Source organism: Mycteria americana, chromosome 14, assembly GCF_035582795.1.
Source record: "Mycteria americana isolate JAX WOST 10 ecotype Jacksonville Zoo and Gardens chromosome 14, USCA_MyAme_1.0, whole genome shotgun sequence".
In the NCBI taxonomy this organism is placed as follows: domain Eukaryota; kingdom Metazoa; phylum Chordata; class Aves; order Ciconiiformes; family Ciconiidae; genus Mycteria; species Mycteria americana.
In genome coordinates, this window is record NC_134378.1 from 1570298 (window position 1) to 1594668 (window position 24371).

General features: G+C 60.8%; 1 protein-coding gene across 2 annotated transcripts in view; it reads right to left on the reverse strand.

Moving 5' to 3' along the window:
- Positions 1-24371, reverse strand: part of DLGAP4 (DLG associated protein 4) — a 71324-nt gene that overhangs the window by 45547 nt on the left and 1406 nt on the right. Inside the window, exons 2-6 of one of the 2 annotated variants that reach the window (XM_075517506.1) lie at positions 23244-23414; positions 17244-17461; positions 13711-13825; positions 10685-10735; positions 9314-9557 (exon numbers count right to left, since the gene is read on the reverse strand). In XM_075517506.1, coding sequence (XP_075373621.1) covers positions 9314-9557; positions 10685-10735; positions 13711-13825; positions 17244-17461; positions 23244-23414 — 799 coding nt within the window. Of the gene's footprint in view, positions 1-9310; positions 9558-10684; positions 10736-13710; positions 13826-17243; positions 17462-23243; positions 23415-24371 lie in introns of both variants that reach the window. The other variant, XM_075517505.1, reaches the window with a different exon arrangement.

Here is a 24371-nt window from a genome sequence, read left to right on the forward strand (position 1 = left end):
ACCCCCACACAAAAGCGGGTTTGGCTGCAAGACCCCCCCTCCCCTCCCCTCCCGCCCCTCCCCGCCCCGTCACGCTCCAGCCGCTCCCGCCCCCGGCACCGTGCGCCGGTGGGACCCCGAGCTGGGCGGTGGGGTGCGAGTGCTGCAGGCGGTGCTCCCGCGGCGCCCCGGCCCAGGGCAGCAGCGCTGCTGCCGCGGACCCGCCGCAGGATTGCTCCAGCCAGAGCGCGGTGTTAGCGGGAGGAGTCTCCAGCGCGGAGACAAATAAATGGAAAAGCAAACGGGGGGACGTGCGTGTTTCCCTGGGTGGGTGTTTCCTGCTGGTCACAGATTTGCCAGCTGAGCTCCGTCCTGATGGGCACGGGGAGAGGGAACTGAACTGAGCCTCGCTTCACCAGGTCCTGTTGCTGCGCTTGGTGCCTGTGCTTTGTGGCTCCCCGTTAGGCTGCCTGCGCAGGAACGAGGGAAGAAGGACGTGCGGAGGGGAGCAGGGTCGGTACAGCTCGCGGGCTGCGGGGAGAGCCTGCCCGGGCAGAGCCAGGCACCCTGAGCACGGGCGTGTTGGGTGCTGGAGCAGCGTCTGGCTCCATCCCGCTGATCCTGTGTTGAGACATGCGGAGCTGAGCGTGAGGCTCACCCAGACTGCGGGGCCGGGGGAGACCGCTGCGAGGCCAGAGCCATGCCGCGCGGCGGTCTGACGTGAGACAGGGCAGCGGGTGCCCGCAGGCCCAGCGTGGCGTGGACACTGCCCAAGAGTGCTGCCCGCAGGGTGCTTGGCCTCGGGCAGGGCTTGTGGCTTTGCGGGTAGCGGTGCTGCCGCGTGGCTCCTGCCAGGAGCACGTGTGCCGCCCCAACTCCTCGCTGTTGCCATCAGTCCTTGGATGCTCTGATTTATTTATGACTCGCTGGGTTGACGGTGCTCAGCGGAGAAGGGCTGGTCTGCAGCAAGGAGAGATCAAAGCGCCTTGGGGAAACACCGCACTGAGCTCACGCTCTGCCAGCTCCAGCAGGCAGGGCTGAGCTACCGCCGCCCTCGCCGTTCAGCGATGGAATCGCTGTGGATGTGCTGCTTCTGCTCTCGGAAACAGAGCAGCAAAGTGGGGCCAAAGGAGGATCTCACCAGAAAGTCAGCCCTGAGACTTGGGACCTGCAGCCCAGGGCCTCTCCCCTCCACTGCCTACCAAGGAAAACAAGAAAACTTGTTTTCTGTTCAACTGCTTCCAGGCTTGGGAGTGGTGAGCAGCTCTGGACTGAGAGCTGCTCATCCACATGGGGTGAGTGGCTCTGCGAAGCTCTGAGCCAATCTCTTCCTGAATCCTCAGAAATACCCACATCATGGCTCAGTAGAAGGAAAAAGTAACGGAAAAGCATGAAGGAGAGGAAAAGCAACCCAGAACAAGAGAAACACGCGCAAAGAAATCCTCATTTGCCTATGCTGTCTGAAATCCTGCAGATGCTTAGGCCTGGGTGCACGGCCTTACTAAACCTCATCCAGTCTCAATGTCCTGGCACATGTGTGCGTCTTAGCTCTAAGACCATCGTCGGTCGCTGCTGGGCGGCTCCAGCAACGGCATGAGCCCCGTGGCCACGGAGGGAGATGCAGAGAGGTGCTGAGCATTGCCGACAGCAGGGGCAAAGTGGCACCTGTGATTACCTGGCACCAGGGCAGCTCTGCGCCCACCCAGTTCACACGGACGGCAGCAGCGCCAGTGTGCCGGGATGCTACCAGGCCCGTCAGCCCAAGAAGAGACCTTAGGTGTCTGCCATACCTGGCACATTGCTCTCCAACCAGCACGGCCTCGTGAGCAGAGCACTACACCATGCATGGGCTCCCTGCTGCTGCTCTCCCAGAGGCTCTGAGCAAGCTGAGGCACCCCTTGGTGCTTCGGTTTCTCCTCTCCCACGAGGACAGCACTACTGACTCCCTTTCCTGCCACCAAGGCTGATAAAAGCAAGCAACAAGAAGGACTTGGCTTTCTGACCATATTACCAAAGGAAAATGCTGGCAGCTGCCTTTCTTTCTATTCCTTTGTAGATGGCCCCTGCTGGGAGAAGATAGGCTTGGCCAGGACCTTGGAGCTGTGCTCACTTGCCAGTATATTCCCAGCGTTGGTAGATAAAGGAAGAGCAACTGATGTCATCTACCTAGACTTGTGCAAAGCATGTGACACTGTCCCGCACGACATCCTTGCCTCTAAATTGGAGAGACATGGATTTGACGGATGGACCACTCGGTGGATAAGGAATTGGCAGGAAGGTCGCAGTCAAAGAGTTGCAGTCAACGGCTCGATGTCCAAGTGGAGACCAGTGATGAGTGGCGTTCCTCAGGGGTCGGTATTGGGACCGGCACTGTTTAACATCTTGTCAGCGACATGGACAGTGGGATTGAGTGCACCCTCAGCAAGTTTGCCGGCAACACCAAGCTGAGTGGTGTGGTCGACACGCTGGAGGGAAGGGATGCCATCCAGAGGGACCTTGACAGGCTGGAGAGGTGGGCCCGTGCAAACCTCATGAAGTTCAACAAGGCCAAGTGCAAGGTCCTGCACATGCGTCGGGGCAATCCCAAGCACAAATACAGGCTGGGCGGAGAAAGGATTGAGAGCAGCCCTGCGGAGAAGGACTTGGGGGTGTTGGTTGATGAGAAGCTCAACATGACCCTGCAATGTGCGCTTGCAGCCCAGAAAGCCAACCGTATCGTGGGCTGCATCAAAAGCAGCGTGACCAGCAGCCGAGGGAGGTGATTCTGCCCCTCTGCTCCGCTCTGGTGAGACCCTACCTGGAGTACTGCATCCAGGTCTGGGGCCCCCAACATAAGAAGGACATGGGCCTGTTGGAGCCAGTGATTCTATGATTCTGCTAAGTCTATGGGCAGCTTCCACCTCCCCTGCATCTGCTTGTGTCGGCACAGCATCACGTGTGGGCTGCAGCTCTCCGCTTCCTGGGGATCTGGACAAGTGACATTTCTGCGGGGTTCAAACCCACTGCAGCCACCCCTGGGTGCCAGAGAGACACGTGCACGCAGCAGGCAGCAGAAAGAGAGCTTGCTGTGCTGGGTGCTGCCTGTAGTAGAGCTGAAACCTCACAGCAAAGAGCACCAAGTGCAGCTTTGCTGAGGCAGAAGGACAGAGATACTTTGGTTTTGGTGGAGGAGTTGGAGAGCAGGGTTGTAGCCACGGTACAGGCTTCCTCGGGAAAAGGGAGCGCTGTCTGGGCGCAGGGCTTGGTAGTGGAGTTTCCATAATAACAAGGAAAAGATTAGAGGTGAAAAATGAACAGGTAAGTGTGCAGAGAAACAGTTGTCATAAATTTCCGTGTGTCCTACAGACTTATGAATAGATCATGGAACGTGTCTGTGTACCCTTTTTTCCCCTTACAAACACTGATGGAGCATGCAACAGAAATCTTTTCCTGGTGTGCACGCACACTCTCTCTCTCTCTCTCTCTCTAATCCCTTGCATGCTGGTATGTCGGAGAAAGCTATTTCTGGAACGTGAAATCTAGGTCAAAAAGAAGGAGAAAATCTGAAGGGAATGATAACAGTCTCTCTCCTCAAAGGCCGTATGGGGTCAGCGCTGGCTGATACGATTAGCGAAGGGGCCGCAGTGGTGCTTTACTCCTCAGCTGCGGCCGCTCACGCACAGGCTGAACAACGTGTCCTGCCTGGTTTGGTTTTTCTTTTGCCTTCACACCACTCCTTTTTCCCCACAAAGAAGAGAAGGCCATGAAAGCCAAGAGAGGAGAGGAGCAGAACTTGCCTTCCTACCCAGAGACCAGGTAATCACCGTGCACGGAGGAGGAGGAGGAGGAGGGGAGGAGGAGGGGAGGAAGGGTGTCTGTACCCATCCCTCAGAAGCCAGCGCTACGTGACTTTCCCAGAAGCTGTGGAAACTCGTCCCACAGTGAGCCAGCCCTTGGGGGTCTGGTCAGCACGATGCTGCTCTGTGCTGTGACGCCGCACGGAGGTGCGCAGGCATTTTGTCTTTCCTCCACCAAGCACAACCACGCTCCCCCTGCAAGAGCCCCAGGGCCAGGGGACCGGGCTGGGATCTGCCTTCTGCGGGGCAGGGGAGGGTTCCCAGCACAGGCAGGGCAGGGTCACACAGCAATGGTCCTGGGAGCCGTCTCTCTAATTTAGTGATGGAAAGAAACAAAAAGCAATACAAATAAGACAGAAAGCAGGTTGGAGGCAGAAGGGTGGCTATTCTGTCATGACTTTGGGGAGTATCTCTCCTAGGTAGTGCTCTCGTGCCCCGCCTGGGCTTGGCAAAGCCCTGGCAGTTGTTTATGGGAGCGCTGGCGGCTCTCAGGGATGAGCCTCATGCCTGGCTCTGGTTGGGGTCAAGGTTAGGCTGGCCTGAAGGGCTAGACTTTCTCGAGCTCCTTCTGCTCCAGGTGCTGTGGTTCCCGTGCTGGGGGCCTGCAGCCAGAGCTGCCATCACGGGGTCAGCAGAAGGAGAGAACTGGAGGGCCACTGCCCTCCAGAGCTCACACTCTCAGGGACATCTTAACCATTGGTAAGAGAGGTCAACAGAGACAGCCCAGCCCTGGAGGAGGAGGCAAAGCGGGATTCCCTGGCCTCCCTGGAAGGGATCTGGGCACAGGACAAGGAGCCAGGCACCTGGGCTTTCTGGGAACAGGCTGCTGAATCCCGGGGCAGGATGCTCTGAGCAAGGGTGACGTTACCAGATGGCATAGGGAGGACTGGGAAGAGCTCAAATAGGAACTGGCTCGGCGTGAGCTTTCCCTGCCGTCACTGGTGTATTGGGTGGAGGCTGGGCTGGGGTCTCCGCACTGGGGCTTCTCACCTCCTTTTGCTGTGCTTTGCTCACCTCTGCTGTCCTGTTTCCCATGGACATCAAACATTCAGCTCTGTATTGCAAGCAGTCTATTAAGCAAGCAATTCCCAGTGCTGCCTCTAATAAGAAGGAGCTGGGGCTGGGGAGCCCTTTGTAATGCTCAGGAGCCAGCGTGGCTGTCGGCGGAGTGCCTGGCAATTAGATGAATAGGTTTCACTGGGGCTTTTGAGTCTCCGGCTTTGCAAGGCACAAAGCTTTGTTTAAGGTTGATCAAGGGCAGCTCATCACCTGTCTCGCTGGCTGTCAAATGGGAGCTAATTGCCTTGTAATGCGCCAGTGGCACAGGCGTCTGGGGGAGGATCTGGCTTGTCAGAGGGGTGACAGCTGTCAGGGCTCTCCCACCCGGCCGTGCTCCCCACACAGACCCCGAGACTGGCAGCCCTCCATGAAACGGAGCTCCTTGCACCTCCTCATGCCCTCAGCTGGTGGCCGAATCCCTTTGCTTTACGATTCAACCCCCATGCTGTCCTCAAAGAATGAGAAGCCTGTGTCAGCCACAGCACTGCCGCTGCTGGTGCCTCGTCAGGATGCGTCCCTACGGAGAAGAAACCCAATCCCCCTCTCAGGGACCGGGCACGTGATGGGAACAGTTCCTCTGGGCTGGTCCATGGGTGCTGGTGCAGGAGGGCGTCCGTGGGAAGGGAACGGGCGAGGGCTCTCAGTTGTTTCACCCCAGAGCCCTGCGTGGAGCGGAGGCCATGAGCGACCGTTAGACCTGCAGATGACGGTGCACCCACTTCTCTCTATTGGTCCAGACTGATACCGTCAAGCTGAGAGGTTCCAATCTGCTGCTCGGGAGGCCCCTCTCGTACCACACCAACCAATTAAAGCCTCAGTGATGCACATTTGCAGGGGGAACTGAGCCCGGGTTGCTGATTAAAGGTGTGACTGCCATCCAGATATGCCTCCCGCCTTCCCCATCACGCACACGCACAAACACAGATGCTCCTCTCTGCTCCCCACCCCCTCCATCAAAAACATTTCCCTCCCCAAGCCCCAGCAGCCAATGCAAAGAGCTGGAGGATGTTCTGGAAATCAGCAGATCTCTGCTGGGTCACGTCAGAGAGAGGTGGCAACCAGTCATTTTGAAAGCCCCCTCCTGTGCTATGCTAGCTGTTGCTTCCTGGTGTTAGCCTGGATCTGCAGCAGCGCGAGCTCAGCATGGGCCGTGCTGCCAGCAAGGAGCAGGGGTGGGCTTGCGGGGAGTGGGGTGAGCCAGGGTGGGAAGAGCGTGGGACAGAAGCAGAGCAGAGAGGGTGGTAGGAAGGAGGGATGGGGCTGAGCAAGCAGCCCGTCCCTCCCAGGGGATCTCTTCCAGTCCCTGCCTCATCCTGTGGGCTTTGACCGTGATGACTCCAGAGGACAGACCACTGAAGGGGAGACGCCAGGGCACAGGCAAGTCTCTGGGTGGGAAGGCCTGGAGCCAGGCACGAAGGCTGCCAGTGCTCCCCTTCCCGCTCCCCCCTCTGCCCCCTCCTGAGACGGGGCTCTGACCTGGCTCCCACCAACAGCCCACTCCTGCGCTCCAGCAGCTTTGCCCATGGCAGATATGTCGAGGCTGTGCTGAAACCCGCCCGTAGCTCTGTGGTTGAGTGCCAGAGCTCATGCCGAGAGCAGCCTGCCCCGCTGGACCTGACCCCGGCGTCCCCGTGAGGGACAGGGCTTGCTGTCTGCCTCCACACTGCCAGCAGCACTGCACAAGCCTGCTGAGATGCTGAACTCCTCCTGCCCGCTCTGGTGTCTGCCTGGCACGATGTCCAGGCACCACCATGTCTGGGAACACCAAGGCATCACCTTTTCTAACCAGTTCCCAAAACTGTTCCCGGGATGGGACCCCTCAGCTCCTTGCGCCCTGTGTTACGGCCAAACCTCACCCAGAGCACCGGGGCCGTCCAGGCGCCGAGAGGGACACAGGCTGCCTTGAAGAAAACGATGCAAAAGTGTTGCGGATCAAGTGACTTGAAGCATCATGGAAAGGTAACAGGTTTCTCTTCTGGCAAGAGCCTGCCAACCCTCCAGAGCCTGCTCCCACGCTGCGGTGCCCCGGGAGGGCCTCGCACCAGCCGAAATGCTGCAGTGAGAGCAGAGCTGCTCCCCACACTGCAGCTTCGCACAGCGGAAACTGTTGGCTCTGCTCAGGCCTTCAGGAGCCGTTTGCAGAAGCAGCATCTCCAGAGCAATGCTCCTCCCTGCCACCCGCAGCCCTCGCACGTGTCTTCCAGGAGAGGCATGGACCACTGGGGAGTGAAGCCACTGCTGCAGATCGTGCTTTGGTAAAGGCAGCCCCAGGTGGAGCCTGGCTGCACCAAACATGTCCCTGGGCCAGGGCGGTGCCGGTCTCTGCAGCAGGGAGCCAGCACCAGCTCATTTTTGATGAGGCAGAAAACCAGCTCTTGCATCTCTTTCCTGCTGGGCCTTCCCAGTGCTGCGAGGTCTGAGCAGCCCTTGCCGTTCCCTGCTGTCCTGAGCCAGTGACCCCCGCATCCTGGCAAAATTACAGCCTGGGGCAAAGCACTCGCCTTCCTTGCTTCCCGCTCGGGTGCTGAATGCGCGGGGCATTCGCAGGAGCCTCCTCTGGCAGCACTGCAGGTGGGCACGGCGGTCCTGCCGGGGAGCGTGGGCAGCCCCCGCTCATCCCAGAGGTGCTGGGTGCTCCGGCCATTGGGGAGGGGAGGGTGGCACGTGGGAGAGCCAGCTCCGGCCAGACGTTGGGCGAAGCGACCCGCGCTGCTGCGATGCTGGGAGCTGCCTCCTGGGAGAGAGGGCCCGGCTGGTGAGAAACGCCGGCTGAACAGGGCTGCCGGCAGCCTCACCCCTCCTCCGGGGCATGGAGTCAGTCCTGACTCACATCTGAGGGAGCGGCCAGGCTCTTGTCCAGTACAGTAATTACTAATCAAAAGAGAAGGGCCTGGGATGAATAATGCCCGCATCCAGCGCCAGGCGGGGAGTCTGGAGCTGGGTATAACGCTGCCGATGGCTCCGTGCACTCCTCGAGGCTGCAGGGTGCTGGGCTCTGGGGCTCGGGAACGCTCGTTAGTGCCTTGAAACTCAGAGCAAGACCTGTTTTTACCCCACACCAGGGATGCTGGGGTCTCTAGTCTATGTGCACCTGATGGAGAGGGGCAAACAGGACTCGATGCGTTAGACACCTCCATGGCTGCTGCAATTCTGTCTCTGGGAGAGAAAGCAGTTGGAGCCAGCCCAGCCAAAGGATGAACTCCCAGCATCTCGCTGTCAGAAGATTTTGAAAGACTGGTCTCTAGGCAGCAGCCCGAGGGCTGGGTGCACCAGGGAGACGCTGTCTGCCCGTTACCTCTTCTGCCCTGCCCGCAGGGGAAGGGACCAGGCTGCAAGCGCTGTGAGCCCAACGCACAGCACCGCTCCGCCTCTGCACGGAGCTGGGCTGTCGCCTGGATGGCACAGGAGCCACGCTGGCGAGCTCCACGTTCGGCACGCCGCTGCCTGGGCTGCGCTGCTCAGGTCCAGGCTGGCCGGGGTCCTGCCCTCACTGGCCACGGCTCAGGCCCCTGGCTGGGCAGGGTCAGACCTCTGCTGGGCAAAATCACAAACCCCGTGGATCTGGATGGGGCAAATTCGCACCGTTCGCCTTTTCCCCCAGATCCGATTCCCCAGACCTGTTTCCAGGAGTTCTGCCCTGTGTGGGAACCTGCAGAGAAGTTCATGGTGAACCCCAAAGCCTTGCCACACCTCCATCACTGAGGGACGGAGGCGGATGCCTCCTGCCCTCCCTCCTGTCAGCCCCAATTTCTGCCTCTGGCTGAAGGGGCTGCAGAGATCAGGATGTGCTCAGACCCTGGGGAAAGTGGTGCAGAGTCCCTGATAGACATTTTTGTTCCTGAGAGTTTCAGAGAGAGGTCAAACCTGTCAACTGTAGCCTGGGTTGGGGTAATAAGAGATGCACGGAGGAGGGGAGGAAGATGGAAGCTATTGATAGTGTAGGGCAGCAGGGCTGCTTGCCTGTGCTGCAGGTTCCTGCTGCACCCGCAGCCCTGCAGGACTGCAGGCAGAGAGGGCAGCGGGTGTTCCTGGGCAGCGTGGGCATCCCGCGGCGTGCTCCCGGCCGCAGCACTCAGGCCCGGGCTCGGCTTGACTGAGTGAAGACTTCGAGCTCTCCCAGACCTCTGCAGGCCGCATCAGCAGCGCTGGCCAGATCCCAGCGACCAGAGCCTGTCTGCCATTTTAGCGCCTGCATCCGGACACCCAGCCCCAGCCATCCTAGCAGCATGCCTGGCTGCTGGCCTCCCTCTCCGGCACAGAGCAAGCCCCCATAAGCCCACAAAAGTCTTGGACAACCGTGGCTGGAGATACAGGTATCCGAGCCCAGCGCCTCGCATGCTCGACACCTCCCAGGCGGTCAGCAGCGGTACCCCCTGTCCCCGCTGGCCTCGCGCCCCTTCCCCTCCTCCTCCCCGCCGCACGCCGCTGGCACTCACTGCTGTTGGTGGGCAGGGTCCTGCTGCCGCTGAGGCTGCCCGCCGGCGGGGGGGAGATGGAGCGGACGGAGCCCGTGTCCTCTTCCTGGGAGCAGCCCGCCTGGATGGCTCGGAGGTAGCTGTGGCTCCGGGAGCGGAAGTAGCTGGGCAGAGGCAGGTCCAGCACCTCCGTGGCGGCCGACTCGGCCTCGCTGTAGGTAGAGTCGCAGACCGCCTCGTACTGCTCCCCCAGCTCCGGCTCTGGCGCCTGCACGGGAAGAGGGGCAGAGCCAGTCAGCCCCTGCCTGCCGGCAGCCCTCTCCTTCCCCTCCTGCTCCTCTCCCCGCAGCCGCCCTGCCGCCGCTCCTGTGTGGTCCCGCTTATGGCAGAGGAGACCGGGAGGTGCAGTGGTCGGTGCTGGTGGGGTGCAGGATGCCTGGGCTCTCTGCCAAGAGAGAGGGAAGAGGGGACCCTCCTTGGAGGCCAGAGGGTCCCTGCTTGTGGAGTAGGAGAGACTTACCACCACAGTGCCTGCGAAACACCCCCCAGTCGCTGATGGAGAGGCTGAGAGCGCATGAGGCTCAAATCCCTGTCCAGCCTCTGACAGGTCCCCCTGCCCCACCAGCACAGCTGGGAGACCCCAGCCTCAGCCGCGAGACCCTGCCGGGGCAGGCGTGCTCCTCGGTGGGGGGAGATGGCCTGGCCCTACAGCGGGGCGCGGCGCGGAGAGAGAAGGTGGGAAGGTGTGGGCTAAGGGGACGGCCTCCATGCTTGACCAGGGACAGGTTCCCCGGACTGGTTCTGGGTGGCACCATCGGGAACCCATCCTAGCCCCGACCGCAGCGGGCGACCAGGGAGGGCTCAGCGGCAGGCCGCAGTGAGGTGTGAGCCGAGCAGGGGCAGCTTTGCTCCCTGCTTCTCCTGCTGCCCCCACCTCCCTCCCACCCATGCCCCCGGCCCTGCCCTGCTCTCCAGTAGCAGCGGCTGGTCAAACTTGGACTCAGGAGAGGCTCACCGGGGCTGAACCAGAGCCAGCCTAAAGCAGACCGTTCTGAAATATGGATGAGAGATGCTGAGATTGGCCCTGTTGCCCACTTCCATCTCTCCTTGCCCTTTCTTTGGCCTCAAGGACAGTATTTCTGCCCAGAATTGGCATCTGAGCTCCACAACGTTTGGCTCAAAAAGTTCATCTACTTTCCCCCTAAAACTGATGGTCCCTAACCCCCTGCCCGGGTCCGGAGCACTGCCTCCTCCTCCTCCTCCTCCTCCTTTTCCTGCCACTGGCCCCAGGCGTGGGCTCACCCCACAGCCTGCCTCGCACCCTGCTGCGGGTGTCCAGGCTGACCCGAGAAAGCTCTGTGAGGAAGGAAGAGGGAAACGCCAGCGGGATGGTACCTGCTCTCCATGGGTAAATATCTGAGGGATAAGTGAGGGGGGTCCAAAGATCTGGAAGAAAGAGTTGGAGAAGGTTAAAGGCCAAGAACGGGTGAGCCCCTCACACAGACAGCCATTGCACAGGGACCGAGGACGAGGGGAGCGGACGGTCCGTCCCCCGGGGCCACCGCTGCTGACACTTCAGTACAAACTTCAGAGCTCATAAGATGCCAAGCAAGATGCCGCACAGGCCCCTCAGACAGCGGCACAAACACGGCATGGCAAAGCTCCACAGGACGCCTCCCAGACGGAGAGGAGCTGCTGATGCGTTCAGCCTGTTGTATGCACCATATATCAATATATATACACAGGGCACACTTGGGACACACAATGCTGGGACACCCCTTGGCACACGTGGGTTGCCTGTGGCTGCTGGACAAGGGCTGGTGTGGCTCCCCGTTAGCACCTCTGCAAAGCCCCCAGCGTTGGCCAGCACCTCGCAACGTGGCCAGGAGCAGCGATGGGCCCCCACAGCCCGCAGAGCCGGGGTGGATGGGCAGTCTGAGCGCTCCACATCGGGGAAGATGTCCTTCACCCTGATGGGGTCGGGCCGGCCACCTTGCTGCTCTCTCCTTTGTCCCCGCACCAGGAAGAAGCCACATGGAAGTGATACTGCCTTCTCTCCACAGCAAAGCCACGGCACACACTCGGCATAAGGACAGACGCCCAACAGACACTGCGCTGCCTGTGGGGAGGAATGCCTTCTCCTCCTCTCCATCCCTGGTCTGCAGAGCACATCCACCCTACGAGCTCTGCCCTGCGCCAGCTGCTCAAGATGACCCATCGTGGGAAGAATCCAGGTTCAAAATATACCCAAGGGCTTGGCTCTGGGGTCTGGGTCCGGCCCTTCTACACAGGGCACAGCTCAAAGTGTGGATAAGCAGTGTTGGGGGTCACCAGCTGGCTCTCGCTGGCCACTGGTTCCCCTGGTGTGACAGGGGGATGCTGACATGCACACCCGGTGAACCCCGGACTTCCAGAGGTTTGCAAGGTGGACGTCAGTTGGGACAAAACCACGCGGAGTGGACTTGTCTTTCAGAGCTGGGGATGCTTCTGTGTGGGAGGACACTAGGGTCTTGCTGGACACACAAGGAAGGTGTTGGAGGTCACACAAAAGTGAGGGCCACGGAGGAACTGCCTCTGGCACGGGATGAAAGGGCAGGTCAGACCTGCTAGAGGATCAGACCAGCACACACTGGTGGCTGTACCAGCTCTATCCTGATCAACAGATATGCAATTTGTGGGAGGCCTCTAAATCCCAACCCAGCTGCATCTGAACTCTCGCTGATTTGGAGGGAAGCGGGCAGAGTGCACGTGATGACACCCACGCTTGAGCGCGTGCTGTGGCAGTCGGCATGCCCACAGCATCCCAGCACTACCAGTCTGGGTTTGGGGCGTTTGCCTGGGCAGCTCCTGGCACATCGTGGGCTGCTCAGACCCTCCAGCTCCAAGACCCTTCTGATGTCTTCATGGAGGTGCTGCACTCAGCTGCTAAATGGCAGCTTTAGACAGGGAGAGAGTCCAGACTCAGCCCATCTGTTGTCTTCTTGCAGAGACCTGGCTTCAGACATGGATTTACACGCAAAGGACAGGAAAGCGACGGTCCTGACCCCTTCGCTGTGCAATGAGACACCCAGCACATTGCTGTTGATGTACAAGGAACGAGACTGACCACAAGTAACAAGTACGCCTGCGAGAAATGCCCTGTGCCCTTCCCCAAAGCTCTCCACCAAGGGATCCAACCGCTCTGTGACAGCAGGAGAAACCAGCCATGGGGCTGGAGGAGGGCTCACTGCCCCACAGACCTGGAGGGAAATGTCTCTCCGCCGGCACATGTCTCTCACCCTCCTCCATGCTGTGGTTTGTGATGCCCATCCTGCTGCTTTAACCCCTGCCTCGCGCTGCTGCCCTTGATCATTGTGCACAGACAGAGCAGAGCAGCACAGAAGGGGCACGTGTGTGCACGTGTTCCCATGCAGACACGCGTGAACAGAGATGGGACACGACAGAGGCTCAGGGCAACAGCGAAACAGCTGGGCAAGCTTGTGGAGCCATTGCTGCCCCGGAGACCTCCACCTGCGTGCCGAAAGGATGGGCCCCGGGGGCTGAGATAAACACACGGGACCTCTGCAGAGGCCTTATCCTGGTATGGGTTATTTCCTGGCCTGTGAGGCAGCTGGCTTATAGCCACCCAAGCCCTGAGCTGGCCTAGAGTAATCCCAAGGGGAGGCATAGTGTGGGACAGGGAGTTAAACCCAGTTTGCACCCACTGCATCCCCGAGGCTGGGGTCAGGGCATGAGCCCACCCTGTGGCAAGGGGTTTGCCAGCCACCATCAGCACCTCACTGGCATCCTTGGCTTTGCCTTTCCCATGGGGACCAGGAATATCCAAAAGAGACATCCCCGGTTAGCGGGCAGGACAGTCTCCTGAATTACAGGCACCTTGTTCCTGGGTCCAGTCTGCTGCACAAGGGACAAGGTCCTCAGCTAAGCAGGGTTACTGTCCCTGGTGACCCGCTGCAGGGTCCCAGGCTGGATGCCACCTTCTGCACTGGTGAGGTTGGCCGGGGCTCTGTACCCACCCCTGTGGGCGTGAGGAGCTTGCAGCAGGGGCGAGCAGCCTTGCAGGTGGCTTCTGGGTGGTGACATGGTGGGATCCTGTGCTCAGAGAAGCCCTGAGCTTCACCCATCGCTGTGAAGCATCGCTCTGGGCTACCATACCTGTGGCCATGGCAGAGTGACTTCAGCTGCACCAGCAGTGCTGAGAGGAGGCAAAGCTAGAGGAAGGGGACTCTACTAGGAATCAGAATTAAGGAGCTGGCCTTTATACTTTGGTAAAGCTGCCATGGAATAGCGTGTGCAATTCCTGGAGCGCAGCCAGCGCCTTATTTTGAAGGGGGAAAAGGATGTTCCTTCACCCCCTCAGCCGGCCTCCTTTCTCACTGGGGTGTGCCGGTGCCGCAGGGCTCAGCGCTCCAGCGTCTCACCTGGTTGATGCAACTGGACTCATTGACGCTGTCGGAGATCTGGTTGTATTCTTCCTCCCAGGTTGGGAACTTCGGAGGTAGGAGGATCTCGACAGAGTCCAGGCGGTCCAGACTCCTGCCAGCAGAGAGAGAGGGTGTGAGGGGTGTCCCCATGGCGGGGGCGGCGCTGTGGCTGTGCCGGAGCTGCCACCCTGCCCGGAGAGCCAGACCACCCCTGCCCACAGCACCCGCTGCCAGGCACAGGCACACATGGCAGCACGGAGATGGTGCTGGGCACCGAGTCCACCGCTCGGCCCCTCTTGCAGCTCCTGGAGTAGAAGGAAGCACTTTCTCACCTTGCTGGGCCCTGGCTTGAGCTATCGAGTCTGGCACAGGGGTGAAGGTTTGTGGGGTACAGGGGAAGGAGAGGGGACAAGACCTCGGGTCCCGCTGCCCCTGGGAATGCACTGCAGATGCCAGGTTAGTCCAGCCAAACCCCAGGGAGCGCATGGGATCCGTGCCAGCCCCAGAGTCCCAGCCCTGGTGACAGACCGGCTCTCGCACAGGCTGATGCTGGGGGCCGGGGTCAGGGAAGACCGACTGGGGGTCTTCCCAGTCGGAAGAGACCGACTGGGGGCCGGTCTCTTCCCTGCCTGGACTGGTGGGAAGGGGGTGAGAGGTGGGGTGAGAAATGACTTCTAAATGGTATTTTGTGGACTTTGCAATTGGAAACATCTGCAGGATTTTTTTTTTTTTTTGTGTAGAGGAACTCAAAAGATTATCTGGAAGAAATTCCAGGGGAGCCAAGCCTGAACGTCAGTGCTGCAGGAGCAGGGGTGGTCGGTATTTCCAGAGCAGCTTTTGCTTCAGGCTCTGGGAGAAGCACTGTCCCCATGCCCCAGGACTCAGCAGCAGCCTCTGCAGCAGGAGAAGAGCAGGCTGTCACTGAGCCCGACCCAGCCAAGACCACAGCTATGGTCTCTGCTGAGACCCAGGCACGCGGGGGCTGGGAGGGATGTGGAAGGATGGGAGGGATGTGGGAGGAAGAGTAGGGATGTGGGAAGGATGGGCCTCCCCCGTTCTTCTGTTCAACCACGAGACCCCGTGGGAAGGAGTCCTTGTCACAGAGCAGGTGGGGCGCGGTGGAGGACGTGGTTAGCCACGCCAGCCTGGGCGAGCTGTGGGGAGTCTCCCTCTTGATCGCCCATGGTCCTACAGAGGACCCTCAGGGTGCCGCTTCCCCTGCGTCTGGCAGGGCCACGGGTGCAGAGTTCTGTCCTTCACCAGCCCAGGGGACAGCAAAGCTGAGGGCAGGGTGCGTCCCAGCCGGGCACGAGCCCTGTGCAGTGCGTGGACCTCCAGGAAGGACCGTGGCACCTCCTGAGTCTCCATCCTGGGGTGTGATGAGCGCGGGGAGTAGTCTCTTCTGCCAGGGGTGATGGAGGAGACACCCAGCCCCCAGGGGACCCACTGCTGAGCGGCCAAGGGCAACGTGGCGCCCCAAGCCCGTTTATGGCCTTGTTTCCTTCAGCCTGAGAGGGTTTTGTCCGTGAGCTCACCACGCGCCTGTGGTGTGAGTCAGTTGTGTCCTGGGGCAGGCAGCGTCCCTGCCAGCCTCCCTGCGCCCATCCCATTGGGCTTGATCCTGACCCACCCTCGAGGGCAGCCTGCCCGTGGGGAAACCGAGTCACAGAGCAGGCAACAGACTTTTGAAGGGCAGAGACCCCCTCACAGGGACGGATCGTGCCTCACTCCTCTGCGCCTCATCCCGGCTAAGGCTGCAGCTGGCCTTCTCCCTGCAGTCCCTCTTGTCCCCGGCCACAGGCCCCTCGCTGGGGGAGCCCGGAGATGGCCCCAGCAGCTCTGGGCGAGGAGACCGAGGATCTTAGTGAGGGCTGGCATGGGGCTGTGCCAGGGCACGGTGCCCCCGCTGCCGTCCCAGGGGTGGGCCAGGCTGGCGAGGGACCCCAGCCAGGCCCTGCAGCGGCGACCGCAGCGGCCAAAAAGCTGCGTGCTGGGGCGAGGCGCGGGGCGGTCGGCAGATGGCAGCCGTGCTCCCGCGCCCGCGCAGCCGGGGCAGCGGGACGGCGGAGCGGGGCGGCGGAGCGGGGCGGCGTGGCCCTCCCGGCAGCCCGGCGCCCAGAGCTGCCCGGCCCCCGCCTTCCCAGGCCCCAGCCCTCCCTGCAGCAAGTCTCCCGTCGGGGACCGGGCGCTGGCAGCAACGGCCGCGCCCGGCCCAGCCCTGCCGCGCCCCGAGCCTCCTCTCCGGGGGGCTGCGCCCGCGGCTCGGCCGGCGCTGCCCCTCCCGCTCCAACGCGCCTGCCCTGACTTCGCCCCTTCCTCAGAGCTGCCTGTCCGTGGGCTCTGGCTGGACCCCAGCAGCCCAGGTGAGGCCGTACCCTGATGGACAAGGCCTCAGTGGACAATGACCCCAAGACAGGAAGAACCTCAGTCCCTCAGCTTGGGTACTTTGCATCAGAGATCCCTGGACCCAACTCTGCTCCCCCTGAAGTGGAGGTGAAGGCAGGGAACAGGGATGGATTCACAGCAGGCATTTCCAGGGCTCCTCGCAGTAAATCTCAGCATCTCTCAGCAGAAAGCAGCATCTGGTCTGCGACGTGAAGCCACCATGAGGGGGTCTCCACACTGCCTGCTGCACCCTCCCTTCCTCCTGGCTCTGTCTGCTGAACACCAGCAGCTCATCCGCAGTGGCTCCTGCCTCCTCCTGCCCCTCTGTGCTGCTCACACCCTCCCGAGCCGCAGCATCTGAAGCACTGACAGCCTGCTACAGCCCCTGGGTGCCTCGTCCCGGGAAGCGAAGCAGCTGGTGAGGACGCTGCACAGCATCACCTCCGGTCAGGTGGTCCACACAGCCCCTGTCCTGCAAGGACCAGCCTCTTGCCCAGCAAGCTTTTGCTGTGTTCCCCTTGCTCTGCTGTCTATTTTGCTCAAGCCACTGTGGGTCTTCCTCCCTCAATACCTGGTCGCAGACCTCTTAGCTCATCTCTCCTGGCCTCAGGATATTACCCAGCCTAGTGTGCCAACAGAGGACTTTCTGGCTGGTCCCAGAGTCCCTGGGACACCTGTGGAGCAAAGCAGATGGCACAGTCCCAGCAGCTTGTGGGCTGTGTGCCAAGTGTCCTCAGCCATGCTGGCTGAGCATCTTCCACGTCTAAATAGCATCATGGAGTTGGGATCTCTGCACTCCCTCGGAGGAGCAGATGCTTAGAGAGGAAGTCCACACAGCTCCATCAAAGGATTGCCCTCCCCATCACTGAGGGGACAGGGATCTGGAGCAGGCTCCTAACACCAGGGCTACTTGGAGCCACCAGGATGGAAAGCTCTCTCCGTTCCTCTGCCACATCTTCCCCTGTCTTGCTTGTCTCCTCATCTGCCTGCCTCGTGGGCAGTCTGAGCTGGCGTGCAGGAGCCCTGCTGGGCTCTGATCCCAACGTGGGGTCTCCATGTGGGTGCTGCTGGCTAGACCCCAAGGACTGCTTCTGGGGTGGCCCCTGGAGACCTGTGCAGAGCTTCCAGAGGAGCTCCAGTGTTACCTTTGGGTGGTGCTCTGCTCACTCAGGGACTGTTGGGTGGCCTTGAGGTAACTCTGCCTCCGAGCTGCAGTTTTCGGGGATGGTTTGGGGCTGGTTTCTGAGTCTTCACTATCGTCATCCCCCATGGCTTTGATGTAACTCCCGCTCCGCATGCGCCGGCACGGGATCTCACTGTCTTTGTCCCGAGACAGCGTGTTGTTCCACTCCCCCTGAGGCACCTGCAAGAGTAAGGGGAGCATGAGCAGATGTGAGGGACGGCAGCTCTGGGACCAGCGGGATCATGGGGACTTGGGGGGATTGGTGGCAAGGACAACTGTTGGACGCTCAGCTGGAGTGTGGTGGGAATGGGCAATGCAATTCCTTTCCGACCCTCCCTTACCAGTTCATGCCAGGCAGCCTTATGTTTGATTGCCTCTGTTTTAGCACATCTACCCACAGCCATTCATCCCACCGCCACTGCAGACCACCTTCACGCTGGACCATGCTTACACAGTTGATACAAGCTGCACAATGCCAGACATAATGGGGAGGGAAGAGTCCCACCAGATTTGCGCTGGGCGTTGGGACAGGAATGGCACACGCTTTTTCAACACAAAGCCCACGCTCATTTAACGTAAAGTGCACATACTGTTCAGGCCAAGGCAATCAAGAGCTGTTGTAGACCAGGACCTGTGGGTCAGAGCCCAGACCTTCACTAGGTCCAACACCCTTTAAGGTTTCTGAGTTGAATGTGACCGTTAGTGGCTGAAATTAATTTCTGAAGCCAAGCCGGGCCCTCACAAGTGCCTCTAGAGCAGCTCGGGCACATAGACCTTGTGCTGGCCTCTCTGCACAGAGATGAGTAGTACTTTGTGCAAGAAAAGCATTTCTAACTTCACTGAGAAGACGACTCTGCAATTAATGTAAGGCAGATGCGGTCTCTTGTTCCCTCATTAGAGATGGGCGAGCTGATGTTTCCACTAGAGGCCTGAAGCACTGAGCCACTGAAGTAACCAACACCATTGCCTGCCTGTCCCGTGAAGGGTTTGTGCAGGTGATCGGAGGCACAGCCAAGGTGCTCGGCCAGCAGCAGAGCCACATGCCAGCCCAGGACTGATCAGGACAAGAGCCACACGTGGTGTGGGACAGGCCAGGAGAAAGATGGGGCAACCTGAGTTGCCAGGAGCAAGCCTTGGTTTCGTGGCTAACTTGGTTTGTAGCTGGCCTTTGACCCGCCCTTGAGCTGAGGAGACGTGGTCAAGGAGAAGCAAGGGAAGATGTGAGGAACGCAGCGATGTGCAAACCCTGCAGACACCGGGACAGGCCGAGGCCCCCCAGCCTGCTGTGGGAAGCAGCTGGTTGGGGAGCGCCACGGGGAGCAGCAAAGGGTCTTGCGCTGAGCGCAGCTTGTGCTGCCGAGAGCGTCCATGGTGACTCTGCTGGACGGAGCTGCTGGATTTGCCCAGCTCCCTGGGGGCTGTGGGGTTAATCCGCCAGTGTTTATAGAGTGCTTCGGGGATGCAGAGCTGTGTTGCAGCCAACTGCGATGAGCCAGAGCCACTAAGGGCAGCGTGGTTCCTGTTCCCCTCCTCGTTCACAGCAGGTATGTTCTGTGGGAGCCAGAGCCGGCTTGAGGGTGCCGTCTGCTGCTGCTGGAGTGCAAGAGCTTCAGATGAGCAGGTACTGGCTTCTCGTTCTCCTGAGAGGGCCCGGGGTGTGCCAGACGCAGGCTCAACCCACGCGCAACAGCTTAGCTCACTCCGAGGGCTTTCTCCTGCCCAAAGGAGCCAGGGGTTCAGCCCACGTCCTGCCAGCCTGCTGCTTGCGGTGTGTGTTCAGGAGAAGGCAAGGAGTGACCCCAGCACTGTGCGGAGCAGGACCCAAACAGCCTGTGGGACCGCTTTGGTGATGGGGCTCCCGCTACGATGTGCGCCCATGAGCCAGGAACCGTATTATCGGGGGACGTGGAACGGAGAGCCAGAGGCATCGTGTTGCCTGCGTGCGAGATCCAGGTGGGTGACCGACATGGAGCGAGTCTCACACGTGAGACATAAACCTGGCCAGGCCTCCCTGGCCCCACTGCTGCTGCAGGTTCTCCCGGCTCTTTCCACTCTGCCTCCTGCAAGCTTTGTGCTTGGCAATGGCTTCTGGGCTGGCTGCTTGCAAGGCTGCCCAGCTCAGGAGCTACTGGGCGTTATCTGGCAGGTTCCTACAAGAGTAAGAGCAGAGAGCCCTTTCTCTCCTGGGTGTGAATGCTCCCTCTGCCCCAGCCCAGCTGCCTGCACTGGGTGGCCCTGAGGCCAGCCAGGAGGGACCCTGCTGGCTCCAGCTGAGTCCTGCCATGGGAGAGATCCCACAGGTCACTGAGGTGGCCGGGTCTGACCTTTCCTAAAGGAGACAGGAGCCCTGAGAAGCACTTTTATACCCATTGCCTTGGCATCAGGTCTGACTTGAGACTGCATTTTGCTGCCTGCCTTCTCCTTGGGATGAGTCGCAGCCTCCTGCCTGCGAGGGTCCTGGGCCAGCAAGGGGCTGGGGCGAGGGGGCAGACAAGGGCTGGAGGCTGCAGCCCCTGGCTAAGAAGGTGAGCTTGGCAGCAGCCGGGCGTGCCAAGCAGGGGCCAGCAGACCACACAGCCACCCCTATGCAGAGGCAAATGCTGTATTTTGTGAGGCAGTGAGAGGTGCCGGGCTCAGCAGCGGCATGAAGATCCCAGGCTCTTGCGGCCGCTCTGATGCTGCTGTTTGAGGGCAGGGTCTGCGTGTTGCTCAGCTCCACCTGGGCTTGTGCATCGGCCTCCTGGCCTTGGGCACTCTCAGCTCGAGGCAAAGCAACACAAAGACAGTGTTTTTAGTATGTCTCTGCTGGTGCAGCTTGTCTACAGCAGCGTGAGCCAAGCATCCCACAGCACCGCCTGCCCCGTATGGACCCTGTCCCTCTCCTAGGGACAGCCTCCACCAGCTCCTGTCACATTGTGACAGCCCGCTGGTCCTAACTGAGCTGCCTTATTTCTCCTTTCGCTTGCCTCTCCTCTATTTTGTGCCTCTATTTTGAGCAGAAACAAAGCTGCTCTCAAGGTGCTCTACATTCCAGTTTAGCAGCATCAAGGGGAAGGAAGACGCTTGGCAGGACACCCTGTGAATCTGGTGCCCCAGTTTGGAGCACGTCCTGCCTCTGTCTGCACGCAGAGCGCACAGGGACTCCCACAGCTCTTGCTCCCACGGGACAGAGCGCAGGGCAAGTGTTTCAAAAGTGCCGCACCTGAAAAGACAAGTAGGTGCCCTTGGGGATCTTTGAAAGCAGCGCAGGTACTTGAGGTGCTGTTCAGGATCCTGCAGGGTGCTTCTCTGCACCTTCAGGCACCGGAGGATGTGAGGAGCCTGTCCCACAGTCTCTGAAGCTCTGCGATGGGGGTGAAGAGCCCAGAGCACCTCCTCTTGTCAAGGGACGGACCTCGATGGTGGCCAGTGCAGCACCTCAATGGCAGCAACCTTCCTGGCAGCTGAGAGCCTGGGCTCTGAACACAGCCCGTGTATTACAGAAAGGACAAAGTGGAAATGAGGGCTGCTGTGCGTTGCACCTAGGCCTGGCCCAGAGAAGCTCAGGAGGCTCCTCACAGGCTGTGGGAGCCTTGCTGCTCTTCATGCTGCTCTCCCAGATGTAGGCTTGGTTCTGCCCATGGTGGTTTGGTTGGTGCGAAAGGGGTGGGAGCAAGAGGATGCCCAGGACGAGAGCCCTTGTAGGTCGCTGCTGGCACAGAGGGCTTGGGGATCCACCCTGCCTAGTGGCTGCCCAGGAGGGAAGGAGTGGGCAGCAGAGATGCTCTGCCAGGCTTCAGGATGCAGATCCTCCTTTCTGCCCAGTCTTGGTCCTGTGGTGCGCACATGTGGGACCCAGGCACGTGCCCGTCCCTGGGAGCTGGCTCCACTGGCACCATCCTGCCACAATACTGCATGTTGCAACGCAGCGGGGCATTCTGGCTTGTCTGCTCTCCGTGTCATAAGCTGAGCGTGGAGGGAAAAGGAAAGAAGGGGCCACACAGAGGTTTCCCCCTACCTTAATTCTGCCTGGGGCATTCCCCAGTCACCTGGAGCACTAACAGAGGGGAGAGAGGAGGGAAGGGGAAAACTCCAATCCTGGGTGCTGGGCAGGGGCGAAAGAGCTGCACTGCTCCCATGGCTTCGGTGAGGTCTGAGGGAAGAGAGACTCACAGAGCAAACAGTGTTTCCATTCGCACGTGTGCCAGCTCTGACATGCACCCAGCCCCGGCACACACAGACATGCACCACACATGAACGCGCCGCCGAGGCACACGCGGGGCCGGACGCAGCGTGCAGGGATGCACGTGCCATGCAGTCAGGCTCCGATGCAAAGAGACCGAGCCCGATGCGGGTACACCACCGCTCCCTCCAGGGCCGGATCCCTCGTGGTGGCCCGAGGGCTACGTGTGGTCTCAGGCACATCCTCAAGAAAGCAAGCTGGAGCCCAGGCTGCCCATGTGGGTCAGCTGTCCTTTTGGCAGGGCACCTTCTGGGAAGGACCTGGGCTGGGTTTCCTGCCCCATGGGCAGCCCCATGGGGCTGCTGTGAGGGCAGCCAGCATCTGCGGAGTGGCTGGCACTGAACGGGCCGCCCACTCTGGATTACGAATTTATTTTGGGGGCTGCTGGGGGTTAAGGAAACTTCAGTGCGGTCTGACTGTAAGTGGGGTTGGGGAGGCCAATCTGGATGACGCATCAGGCTAATGGTGCCTGTGGTACGACTCTGTCCCCTGGGAGCCCCGACACTGCCCATCCCTTCCATGTGGTCTTGGCATCCACAGACATGGGTCCGAGTCTGTGTCTGGGGCAGAAATGCTGCTCAGCCCTGCCTGCTCCTGTTCACCCCCTGCCTGGGGCATCTCTCACTGCAAGGAGCTTCTTGGCCATTGGGATCCTGACCACTCAGCCTCTTCCCTTGCACCGCCAGCCGCACGTGGGGCCCATGGGGAGGGGAGAACAGGGGATGGGGAGCACAGCCTCCCTCCCTGGGGACTGCTCTAAGGACAGTACTGCGTCACCTTGGGGACTGCTCCCGAGAAACCCCCACCCTGACGGGACAGGGCTGGACCTGGACCTGGGTGATCACCCACTCTCAGCTCCAACATCTGGGTCTGGGGATGGGCCTGGAAACATCACATGGACCCCCAATAGTCCCCAGTGAGCCCCAAGACTACCCAGGGCCTGCAAATGGGGCACGGGAGGTAAATATCCTTGGGGGCTTACCCCCGCCTGGAGGCTGGGGGGTCCTGTTTGTCCCCATCCCACTCCTCCTGCCCTCCCTCATGTCACAGGGGCACTTCTCCACCTCTGGGATCCACCGGACATTTCTGCCTTGCAGCAGCCCCGTCTGCAGCAGGGCAGGGCCCCCGTGCTCCCCAAGCCCCGGGCTCTGAGGGCAGGCAGATGCACGTGGTCCCCCACCACGGCCCAAGCAGCGAGCGGGCTTGTCCTGCTCCAGGGAGGAGCAGGTGGCAGGGGACATGTGGCCTTGCAAAAGGACGTTTCCCACACACCGGGCTCCAGAGGTGACTTCTCCATCGCCAGCTTAGTCGCCTTCCCGTGCCGGGGAGGGATCTGGATACAATCGCCCCATCCTACCCCGAGGGCCCCGAGCCCTGTGCCCTGCCCCCGGGGCTCACACCGGGCATGTGGGGGCAAGGTCAGCCTGAGAATCCGTGACCTGTCGGCTTGCAGGGGCACCGAACATCATGTTTTCTGGACTGGGTGCCCGGGGTCTTGGCTTTGCTGGTGAGATGCTGCCGGCTGCGGGGGCTGCCCCAGGCGCTCGGGATGCTGGTGACAGCCCGGCGTCCCCCAGTGCCCCTCCAGCCCTGCCGACAGCAGCTGCCGGCTGCTCCCTACCCAGGCTGCTCCCGCTCCGAGCCTGGTGGTGCAGGCTGCTGACCCCGTTCGATGGTCCCAGGAGGGTCAGGGCGGGGAGGGAGCTGGGCAAAAGCTTCCCCTCAAAACAAGATCCCTACCTGGCCGCTGCCTGCGTCGGTTGGCCCAGGGCTGAGGGGCTGGTCCCACCTCCGCGGGGGCTCGCTCGGCTGCAGCGGGGCGGCACCCGTGTCCTCCCAGCCGAGCGGTGGGGCTGCCCAGCTGCTGGCCGGGCTCACGCCACCCAGCTGTGCCCACAGCCCTCCGTCAGGCTGTCGAGAAACGGAGGCTCATTACATGGGTGGGGAATAACGAGCAGGGCAGTCTCGTACCCCCGGCCGTGGCCAAACCCCGGGAGGCGAGGGGCTGTGGGGGTCGCATTCGGCGCCGGGGCTGCCTGCGCTGGGCTCTGCGGCCGCACCCGGAGCGGGAACAGTGCCGGCGGATATTTTGTCTGCAGATCTTTAACCTCCTAATGCTAACTGAAAGGAGGGGGGCAAAGAAAAAGAAACCAGGCCGAGAACATTTTTTCTGATGACGTTCCTGATGCAATAAGTCCCTCTGAAATTTGATTTGCAGCCGTGGCCAGCAAGGTATTGGAAGCAGAGTGTGCTTCAATACTTCATTGCTCTTTAAAGTCTCTAAGCCCGCTGGCCACAGCCAGGGGAGCCCATGACACCTTTGCATTAAAAAGGATGCTGGAGATTTACGTACATAGACTAGTCCCCTCCTCCCCCCATCCAGGCCTGGCTTATTTATCTTCATTCCTCTCTCTAGGGCACAACCAGGTTTATGTTCTTCAAGCGCCGCTTTTTGAAACCGCCACAGTGACCTAGCGCTCTTGGTGATGGGGGGTTCCAACCAGCATTAGCCATGCAGGCTTCTGCCATGCAAGCGGGGCAGCTGGCACTGCCCTCCTGGCCCCACAGCCCTGCCCCGCGGGCAGGCGAGCAGCAAAGGCAGCCATGCCCTGCGGAGCTGCAGGTCCTACCAGCGCTCCGGGGAAGCTCTGTAGAGCGGGGCTTACTGGGCACGCCGGCACATCCTTGTGACGCATGGATACAAGGGGTTAAGCATCAGTTATTACTGGTGACCTTCAGACCATGGGATGGCGGCGGTGCTTGGCCAGAGGCCGGGGGGCTGTGTCCGGGTGGGATATGAGCCGCGACCCCTTGGCACGCCCAGCTGCCTCGGCACTGAGTGGAAACAGCTACGTGGGGGCAGCTACG